We start from the raw sequence: 11,450 nt of genomic DNA, 5'->3' as shown, positions 1-11,450 counted from the left end.
GTTCACGGAGAGTTTTATACAACTCTGGTTATCACAATGAATTATAGTAGGCTTCAATGGCTCACCGAATAATCCCACAAGTAGTTTTCTAAGCCATACAGCTTCTCATGTAGCCATGGAAGTTGCGATATATTCGGCCTCTATAGAACTCTGAGCTACTGAAGATTTTTTCCTGCTAATCCAAGATATCATGGCTGAACCCAAATTGAAGTAGCATCCTGAGGTGCTTTACTTGCCAGTCACACTTCCAGCCCAATCTGAATCAATGAACCCATGAAGATCCAAATCAACTTTCTCATACGTGAGTCCATAGTTAAGAGTAATTTGAAGATATCTCATAATATGTTTCACAACCATAAGATGTATCTCCTTAGGTTCACACATGAACTGGCTCAAGGCATTTACTGGATAACAAATATTAGGTCTAGTATTGACCAAGTACATTAACAATCCAATCATCTGTCTGTAGAGAGTGGGATCTATCAATGGGGAATCTGTTGTTGTCGCCATCAATTTGTGAAGATTAGTTTCCATAGGAGAAGACATGGGTCTGCAGTTCATCATACCAAATCTCTTCAATATGTCTAAGGTGTATTTTCCTTGATTGAGCACAATATTGTCAGAGTTTTGCCAAACTTCCAATCCACGAAAGTAATGTAGAAGGCCTAAATCTTTCATATCAAATTCCTTTTCAAGGTCTTTCTTACATTGTTCAATAAGGTGATCTTCCCCTGTAATCAGAAGATCATCAACATATAAGATCAATATCAGCATATCACCTTTGACCCTTTTGAAGTATAGATTTGGATCTACATCACTTTTTTGAGAATCCCAATCCCTGAAGATAGTTGCCAATTCGTTCATACCAGGCCCTAGGAGCCTGTTTTAAACCATATAGGGCTTTTTTTTTTAATCTGCACACATGTGTTTCTGTATTGTGGATCTCAAACCCTTCTAGTTGTTCTAAGTAGACTTCCTCAATTTTACCATTCAAGAAGGCAGTTTTCACATCCATCTGATGGACTTTCCAACCTTTGGTTGTTGCAATGGCCAGTACTGCTCTGACTGAGGTGTACCTAGCAACTGGAGAAAATGTCTCATCATAGTCTATCCCTTCTTTCTGTGAGAATCCCTAGGCAACAAATCTAGCTTTGTGTTTCTCTATGCTACCATCTGCGACATGTTTGATTTTGAACAACCACTTGGATGAAACAACAGATTTCCCTTTTGGCCTAGGAACAATTTTCCACACATCATTGTTAAGTATGAAAGTATATTCTTCAGACATTGCTTTTTTTCAAACTTGATGTTTAAGAGCTTCCGGTACACTAGAGGGTTTTGATTTGGAGAGATCATTCATAAGGGCTACATAGCTAGAAAATCTTCAGGGCCTCTTACTTTCTCTAAAAGTCGTTGAAGGAGCTAAAAAGTCCCTTGCATCCTCCATTGTTTTGTGAGCCCATAGAGGTCTTTTCTTAGGGATTTCTTGGGGAGGAATTTGTACTTCATTTTCTTCTGAACACTCCCTTTGAATCTCAAGAGTGTGATCTTCTTCTAGGTTTGAAGATGGAGCATAGGTTTCAGACTCAATAGAGTATTTAGCGTTTTAAAGGCTATGTCTTCTTCAAATATAACATCTCTACTAAGTTCAATATTGCTATGTCCAAGTACAAAAATTTTGTAAGCTTTAGAGGTTTCACTATATTCAACAAAGATTCATTTTCTTCTAGAGGGTTCTATTTTTGTCCTTTTCTCTTTAGGTATGTGAAAGTAAACAGGGCAGCCAAATATTCTAAAGTGGGTGATATTTGGCTTTATCTTGGTGAAGACTTGTTCAAGGGTTTTGTCTTCAATGCGGGAATGAGGACATCTATTTTGTATGTAAACAGTAGTGTTGGAGGCTTCTTCCCAAAGGTGAGTTTCTAAGTTCTGATCAAGGAGTATGGCTTTGGCTGCTTCTACAATGGTTCTATTTTTCCTTTCAGCAACCCCATTTTGTTGGGGGTTGTAAGGAACAGTGAACTCCCTCTTAATCCCAGCTTCTTTACAAAATTCCCTAAAGATGTCTGAGGTATATTCCCTCTCATTATCAGTTCTTAGGACTTTTATTCTCTTTTCAGAAGAGTTTTCAGAGAGGGATTTGAATTCTTTAAATCTCTTGAGAATCTCTTCAGATTCTTTACGTTTAAGGAAGTAGATCCAGGTCTTCCTGGAGAAGTCATCAATGAATATTACATAATAAAGGAACCCTCCTAATGATGGTACGGACATTGGCCCACATAGATCAGAATGAACTAGTTCCAAAACATTGCTCGTTTTCCTAGAACTATTCTGAAAGGAACTCTTGGTATTTTTGCCTAGGGCACACCCCTTACATGTACCGGAATGGTATTGTTTTAACTTAGGCAAACCAATTACTAATTTTTCCATTGAACATAAAGCACAAAAGTTTAAATGACCTAATCTTCTATGCCAAATTTTATTAGAATCTACAATCTCATGAAGTAGGGCTAGGTTAGATTCAGTACATACCTCGTACAAATAGCTTTTTCTATATCCTAGGGTTATAGCCTTCTTGATGGAAGAGTTTTGTGGCCATACTAGAACTTTACCATTCATGAAGGTTATTATGTACCCATCGTCTTCAAGTGCAGATATGGAGATTAAGTTCCTCTTGATTCTAGGAATGAATAGGACTCCAGTGAGTTGGAGGGACATGCCTATCTTTAGCTTAATGGTGCAGGTATCGACGCCTTTCACTAGATGTGCAAAGTCATCACCAATGGTTACTTCTTCATCAGTTTCTTCTAACATGGAATCCAATAATTCTCTATACCTAGTGATGTGTCTTGAAGACCCATTGTCAATGATCCAGGTGTTAGATTTATTGGATACTTGACTAGAGAGGGCATAGTAGAATATATGCTTCTCGGAGTCATGTTCTTCCTTTTTCACTTTTGCAAATGTAGCTTGTTGTTTGATTCTATCTGGACATCTTGCTACATAGTGTCCATATTGATCACACCTAAAGCAATGAATGTGAGAGTTGTCTTTCTTAGATGACCTTTTCTCATGTCGATTATTTCTCTTCTTGAAATGTTTCTTCTTGCTTTTCTTGTTGGACTTAGTATTTGGGACGTGGAGATCTTCATCTATGTTCTTTTGCTTGATACCCTTTTTTATTTAAACTTGACTCCTCTTGAAGACAATCTTCTCTTAGCCTATCAAATTTCGGATGTTTTGCCCTTGCACTAATGCCTTGGACGAATGTTTCCCATGTACTAGGCAACCCATCTAGAGCAATGAGTGTTAGCTCTTTTCTCTCGATCTCGTATCCAAGTGTTGCTAGTTAATCCCTTAGGGCTGATATCCGCATAAAGTATGCATTGATTGACTCTCCTTTGTTCATACTTATATGATTCATTTCCCTTTTTAGAGCTAGGGTTCTACTTGCATTGTTTATCTTGAATGCACTTTCGAGTGCTTTGAACATTTGATGGGCAGTCTCATATTTTGTTATTATTGGCATAATGTGATTTCTCACTTCATCGACAATGATCTTCATGGCCTTTTCATTTCCCTCGATCCATGGCGATTTGCCAAGTTCATTCTCAGGTTCTTTAGATTCAACTTTTACAAATGATTCAACTTTATTCTCTTTTAGAATCATCTTAATTTTGAATTTCCATGCTAAGAAACTGTCGCCTCCTTCAAGTCTATCCTCAAATCTTATAGCGTTAGCCATGGAAATGTGATGTCCATATCCTCGATTTGAACTTCTCAAATTTGAATGCCTTAGTTTCGATCACCTTGGCTCTGATACCATGTAAAAGTATTCAAATTTATGTTCAAATTTGGAATGTTAGGGATTTTATCTTTCTTTTAATTTCTTAGACAATATTCAATGCTATTAATGTGCACTCACTTAATTATTTTTTGATCATGAATTTAAACTTCTTTGGTTGCAGGTGGTTGTAGATAATATTTATGAATTTCGATATTATCTTCAGCATGCTTCACGGAATATATAGGCATTGCCTTGAGATCAAGGCATGCCTTGACCGGACATGTCTCATGACATGTCCGATCAAGACATGTCTTGATCAAGGGTGATGCCTCTTCGTGGACCAAACCGATAACTATCGGTTAATGTCAAAACCAATATAAAACAAATGCCAAACGATTTGTGATTAGAAGCGGTTTGTTTATCATTGCATCCAATAATATATCGGTTAGATTCTAATGCAATTTAATTATTAACCGATCACCAACCAGTTTATACTTAATGCTATTTTGTAGTAATCAGTGGTATATGTAACCTGATTATGAATCAGTATAAGAGCAAAAATATGTTAAGGTGATAACTAATTAGTGTTGTCATATGACAACTAGAATAGTTATGCAGAACCGATTATAATCACAACATATAAATGAAATCACTGCATAGCAAATACGATCATATCTTGATGCTTATAAGGATGGTTATGATGTCTACCATTAGTATGTAGATTTATTGATAGGATAGATGATTGAATGAGAGACTTCATTTATCTCTTATTCAATCATATATCTTATCGAAGCTACATTGTTTCAACAAGCATTTTTTTTTCTTTCAAAAAAACAACAAACAAAACTAAATAAGGAGGGGGCAGGTATCCATTGTTCATTATCGAGTTTTCTTTATTTGAAAGATTGAACTTTATTCATCTTCTATACCTAGGACAAAAACTATGGTCAAACTAATTTTGGGGATGAAAACCCTCCTAACTAATTGAGAGTGACTTCATCTTGAACTCACATTTATGTTGAAGAAAGTAGGTTGGGAACAAAAACCCTCAACATCTAGTGGAGCAATTTCATACTGAGATTGAGAGCGTTGAATGATTTGTGAAGATTCACATTGAAGAATTGAAATATCATTTCGAGATTTTCAAATATTGTTGAAATTATTTGGAATCGTTTCATCTATCATAAATGTGTCTCATTTCAATTATTGTAATCAATTTTAGTAGCTAATACTATATTCAATTAGTCCATTGACAAATTTTAGACTATTTTGCATCATTTGATAAATCTAGAGGATCTAATTTTTTGTTACAACGATCCATAATTAATTATGGGACAACATAAAATAAACAAGAAGCTAGTTTTCAGATTAAGACAACTAATAGTAATAAGATTTATACTCATATTAGAAGCAGATTTGTGTTAACATATTATTCCAATCATATTTGGGAATTGTGGACAATCAACAAATTGGTTAGCATATTGTACTTTTTGAAACATTAGCTGAATAAAATTTGTATTCAATTGTATGACTGATGATCTCATTCTCACAAACAAGAGAAATCAATTCATTCATTTTTTATGTTTATTTGTATGCAATTTCCTTCAATGCATTTGTCAAATAGTTGCCAAATGTCGATTGTATGACACTGTTTGCTCAATACATGACAATTGTTTGTGAATGTGTTTTTGGTAATAAACGATAGGTGTAGTTATTCTTCACGAATTGCTTGATGAAATATCTATAAACTAAATTTGAAAAAAGAATGCAACTTTGTTATAATATTTTGATAGGGACGTTACAATTTAGTTATAGATTGTTTTTGTAGGGATGTTTTATTGGATGTTTTATTTCCCCATACACAATTGTAATTCATATATTTTGGATATGAAAGGTAAAGGTTAAATTCATAGGAAGTCCCCTCATACATTGAGTTATCCTTAAAGGCTCAGTAAAAATTTAATTTCCTTTATCAGCTCATAGTCAATATAGACACCAATTTGGTGTATTCAAAAAACCCTTTAGAAGAAGAAAAACTTTTAAAGTCCATGAGGCTAAACATTAAAAGCCTATGGGACAGTCAGCCTTGTCATCATTGACTTTGCATTTTGGTTCTTTTTCTATACAAGCTGATGATGAGCTCCCTCAGTTTCTCAACAGCCCCCTCATTGAAAAGATTATACCAAGAAGCAGCTGTCAAAACATTATCATAATTGTTCCTCATGTCACTATGAGCATCACACTCCAAAATGAAGTGTTTTACATATTCAACTGTCCCATCCTGATGTCACTATAAGCATCACACTCCAAAATGAAATGTTTTTTATATTCAACTGTCCCATAAGTGCAAAAGATACAGACCCTTTCTTCCCAAGATTCTTTTTGCCATTTGAAGCCAAGGGATTGTTTTTCCAACCGCCTTATATGTATATCGTTCATTGAAGCATATACAGTACTATGGGGTTCGATGAAGACCTACTTTATAGAAGATATACACGTTCAGCATTAAAAACATATAAATATGCTTTTTAGCAATCTGTCAACACTTTTTTTAAATCATGTTCGAGATGACATACCAAGTCTATCTCCTCAGCAATGACTTGAGAGCCCAACTCCTTAATAATTTGAGACACTACTTCTCCTGGTTCTCAATGAAAAATTATAAGAGAGCATGAAATCATGTTAGGCCGAGTATACTCGGATTAGGCTTAACCTTACTCAGCCTTGCATTGCGGATTTTCTTAAATATTTTAAATGGTAGTAGACATTATTTGTGAAAAGTAGATTCCAGTAGTTTTTGTTGAAAGTTTGTGCTGCAGTTAAAAGCAGAACTTGAAGACAACTGTGATGGAAAAATTCATTTGTTGATTGCCAACAAACAATTTGAGACACCAATTTGCCTGCTATTGTGCACTGAAATTAATGAAATACAAAATGGAAATACACTATAGAGCCAGAAAAACCTGCCCTTCGAAGAATTTTGATAATGTATTATCTTTAAAATCCAAGATGTCACTTGTACAGATAAAATACAAATTTTACAAAGCTCTCTTTTGAAGCTTGAGACTGTTAGGCCTTCTCCCCAACTTCAATATTGGTAGATAGTCCACATTCCATTCCTATCATGAAACACATTTGTTACATTTTTGAAGGAGTTCTATGATTATTGGTCTCAATGAAAATCTACCTCAGAGCCCTACTTTAATTAGAACCTGACAGTCTAAGAATGACATAATTTTTTAAAAATCTGTTATGCTACTAAGGAGTCTAATACTGTCCTTCGAGCATACTACGTGATTGTGCTGTTGTCTTTTTCTTGGATTATGCTGCTATTTATCAGCTATCAGTACAATGTGATCATTCTGTCATATTAAACAAGTCCACCTGTTATTTCAAGATTTGAATCAGATGGACTTGTTGTATTTGCCAGTGCAGCAGCTGAAACCTGAGATTCTTAAGCATCTCAAATAAAAGATGGCCTACGTCTCCCATTTCTCTTTCCCTTTGGAACAGATGCATCCCAGGGCATGTAACAGCCAGGACTACGCAACTCACTTCCTTGAGCACTTGTACAAAAGTCCTCTGTTCCTGTTTTTGTTTGAGTTGGTCCTGATGTAATCCCTAATCCAAATCTGGGGACAGGTGCAGGAGTTTTCTTACCAGGACTGGGTGCACTACGGATATATTTCTCCTTCATTTCCATACATCTATGGCGCTCAATATAAACTTCATCATCTGTTGCCTGTTCATCCAAATTTGAAATTATTAGTGGCTGTAAATTTTTGTTTTCATGAAACAATATTGCATTTTACAAGCACAATAGGAAAAGAGAATGTATTTACCTCCTCACTTGTGTCTTCTGTGTTTTGATCCAACTTCATTGAATCACCTACAAAACGCCAGTGAGGTGTCTCAATGAACCCATGCCTGGCTGGTTCAACATAAACTGCCATCGAGTTACCTGGCATTACTACATTATTGATGTCGAATTCAGAGATGCGCCGACGAGCGAGGGTTACTGTTTGCACTTTGCTGCCTCTACCAACATGCATTTGGTTTCTAGATTTACCTAAGGAAACGAAAGGGGGACCTTCCACTGTCCCTTTCGGAAATTGATTTGACCATGAATTATGTGTTATATTATTTGTAGAGATCCTTTTCACAAACTTATTAAGTTGATTTCTCATTTTGATTATCCGGGATTGCAAATTCTCTATATTCCATAACATCAGCTCCATAGTGTTTTCACCATCTAGTGCCCCTGCAAGCCCAAGGTGGAGATTGAAATGACTCACATCTGACATTCTGCTTATCAGCTCACCTGCAACTGCACAAGTACAAGAATTTAAATTACTTTCAATCAATTCAAATAATTAAGATGTAAAGAATGCAGTTAAGAATTCTAAAAAATTGCCTTCTGAACAATCAGCTAGATAAACAAGAATAAAGAAGCAAGCTGTATAAAAAATTGAAACTTTAAACAATATCTCATGTTTGCATAGTCAACACGTACCAAATACTACTGATTTACAGTTCAAAACAATACCAGCATTGAATGTAATTGATGCCGACTAACTGCAACATGCTACATTCAATTGAGGGCAGGCACAAACCCAACCGACCAAAACCCCTAAACCAGGCCCACTCAAATAAACAAAGAGAGGGGGGTGCACCAACCCACCTCCTCTCATTGAAAACCGACTGAATGGTGAGGAATATGACCATCAGTTCTAGTTCTAACTCTCAAAAATAGTGATGCCATAGGCAGGCCCAGACATTTTTTTAGTCTTTTTTTGCTAAACAGACAAAACGGAAACTTTTTTATATTAATGATGAAATCAAATATATTTCACTTAATTGACAAAAAATATTTGCTTCTTGTTCTAGGATCCATTGCCATGTCATTTATTGAGTTTTTCAAACATATGTATACAGTATACCTGTCCTTTTTGGATCATTTTTACATTTAGGGGCATAACTACAAACAAAAGCATGGAAAGATGAAAGTTTTAGTTTGAGGTCAAGGCTAGGGGCATTTATAATTTTATTTTTTAATTTTACTTTGAATAGATCTATATTAGATTACGTTGTCAGTTTCCCCTGGGGTTCAGTATTGCTGGTTTAAATACAGAATTGAGAACACCGCTGATAATTCAAAATCACTAATTTGATGTCTGTTAGTTTTAGGATCAGAAATGTAAGCAAGTAGAAATACAACAACATATAGAGCAATGAGCACAGCAGAAACCCTGGGAAAACCCTCCTACTCGAAGGAGAAAAACCCAGCAAATAATATTCTCTTATATATTGAAGAAATCTGCTTACAACTCAGGCCCAACACAAGGTCGAATTTGATACAATGAATAATAGCACCTCTCCTAGATGAAAAAATACAAATGAATATGTTTCTCCTTGAAATCGGTCTGCTGCTACAAAATGATGATCTGCTGCTACAAGATAATGATCTGCTGCTACAAGTGCGAACTTCTTCTAGGAATGTGAATTTCTGCTAAGAATGAACTCCTGCTGCTAAGAAATGGTGAACTTCTGCTGCTTGCTTGATGCGAATTATGATGAAGTGATTATATCCAAATGTGGAGACACCTTCTCCTTCATATAGCAAGTTATGTGACCTCTCTTCTAGGGCCGACCTAGAATAAATAATATTTTGTTCTACAAAGAGAAAGGCCGACTTGCCTTTGATTAATTTCTCTTAGGGAAATACCTGGCCGACTTGCCTTCTGATGAATATATATTTAAAGAAAAATATCTCCCGAAGCTACAAAACAATAACACTCCCTCTTAGCTAGGGAGGTATTTTCAAATATCCTCGTCATGGAGTTTCTCAACATGACACCCATAATGGCTACACCTATTAAAAAAAAAACATCTCAATCTCAGAGATGTACAAGAGTTCATCACAGAGTCTCTCAACGTGATGTCATCATGGAGTCTCTCAACATGACGTCCACAATGGGTACTCCCATGTGTGGAAGGAAACACATGTACAAGTGATCATCACGGAGTATCTCAACATGATGTCGTCATGGAGTCTCTCAACATGACATCCACCATGGCTACTCCCATATGTGGAAAGAGACACAAGCACATGATGTCATCATGGAGACTCTCAACATGACATCTCATCTCCGTCTTAGAGATGAACAAGGGCTTGCACCTTATATTTCTCCATCCTTGAGAAATATACACTACAAGGGCTTTCACCTCATATTTCTCCGTCTCAGAGAAATATGCACTACAAGGAATTTTCATGATGATGTGACTCCCTCTAAAGCTCCAAGTACTAGCATCAACCTCCTCACCTCCTCGTCCAAGGTTGCCTTTGTTGGTTTGTCACTCCCTCTGAATGTTAATTCCACCTCTTAGAAGAAACTGATTGACTTTAGAATAAGAAACCTTCTAAATCGACTTTAGAGCTTGGCTCCTTCTAAGATGTCCCCATGGCAATTTTTGTAGTAGAAACAAGTTGTGTAGACCTTAATTTGCAATCTCGAGCAAAGTGACCATACTTGTCACACCTGAAACACTGAATGTGAGAGAGATCCTTCTTCTTCTTCGGTTCTAGGGCAGAATCTAATTCTCTGTCTCTATTCCTCTTTCTTACTTTGCCTCTTTCTCTAGAACTATGTGTAGCAAGAACTTGATTTTCTACATCATGATAGTTTCGCTCAATTCCTCTTGCTGCCAACCTGGACACTTCTTGAATACAATCAGCTCGAAGAAGATCAAACTTGGGCAACTTAGATCTCTGTTGTGCGAATCGCACACCCATCCCCGTCTTGGACAAGGACCCCCTAGTTTGTGCCTTTTTGTCTTTTCGGAAGAGAAAGGGGTATAAAGGGTCAAGTGCAGCTAAAACCAAATTCGACCTCTAGGGGCTGTTGTGACGTATTCACACATCGCCCCATAAATGGGACCCCTTCTTTTTGCTTTCTGGGGTTTGTTTTTCTAGTTTTTTTTTAGGTTTTGTCTGTTAGCCTTTGCATGATGAGTGCTATCAAGGGAGTCGCTAGGATGGCAGGCTCTCCTTGAGCCGGGTGAGTCAATAGGGCCCCAGAATTAGGGTTTCTTTGAGAGTCTTCCTTAGGGCCTGGTTTTGCTCTTGTTGCTCATTGTGTCTTGCTTGGTGAGTGAATATCATCCTTGAAGGTCTGAGTTAGGTCAAGTTGGTGAGTGATGGAGTCTGGAATGTCATCTTGATCTCCAAATGCCCTGAAATTTGTCTAAGTCTGGAATGTCCTGATCCTAAAATTTGACCAAGTCTGGAAAACTGAGGAATCCTCCAAAAACTAGAATTTGCAATATAACTCCTGGAGGTCCGAAACCACTCTCAAACATCCTGAAAGTATATATGGAATATAACTTAAAGTATAAGAAAGAAGAAAGATATAAGGAAATGTCACTTATACTTAAATGTCCTTCGGCGAGATCTTGACAAACTCGCCCAAGTGCCCAAGCTCGCACTTCTTGAGGAAAAAGTTTAATATCGCCAAAATGCCCAAAGGAGCGAATTTCGGACCCTGGGGCTAAAATGTGAAAAGGTTCAAAAGTTGCCAAAAGCCCCCAGAGGTCCAAATTTCACTTAAGTCCTCCAATTTCGGACCCTGGGGCCAAATTCAAAATTTCCCAAAAGGTGCTTTAG

General features: G+C 36.7%; 1 protein-coding gene across 1 annotated transcript in view; it reads right to left on the bottom strand.

Annotated features, from left to right (window-relative positions):
- Positions 1 to 6,756: 6,756 nt before the first annotated feature.
- Positions 6,757 to 11,450, bottom strand: part of LOC131053417 (uncharacterized) — a 60,718-nt gene continuing 56,024 nt past the window's right edge. Inside the window, exons 7-8 of the mRNA XM_057988029.2 lie at positions 7,630 to 8,114; positions 6,757 to 7,529 (exon numbers count right to left, since the gene is read on the bottom strand). Coding sequence (XP_057844012.2) covers positions 7,251 to 7,529; positions 7,630 to 8,114 — 764 coding nt within the window. The 3' untranslated portion in view covers positions 6,757 to 7,250. The remainder of the gene's footprint in view (positions 7,530 to 7,629; positions 8,115 to 11,450) is intronic.

Source organism: Cryptomeria japonica, chromosome 7, assembly GCF_030272615.1.
Source record: "Cryptomeria japonica chromosome 7, Sugi_1.0, whole genome shotgun sequence".
Classification (NCBI taxonomy): domain Eukaryota; kingdom Viridiplantae; phylum Streptophyta; class Pinopsida; order Cupressales; family Cupressaceae; genus Cryptomeria; species Cryptomeria japonica.
This window is presented reverse-complemented; position numbering and strand designations above follow the sequence as displayed.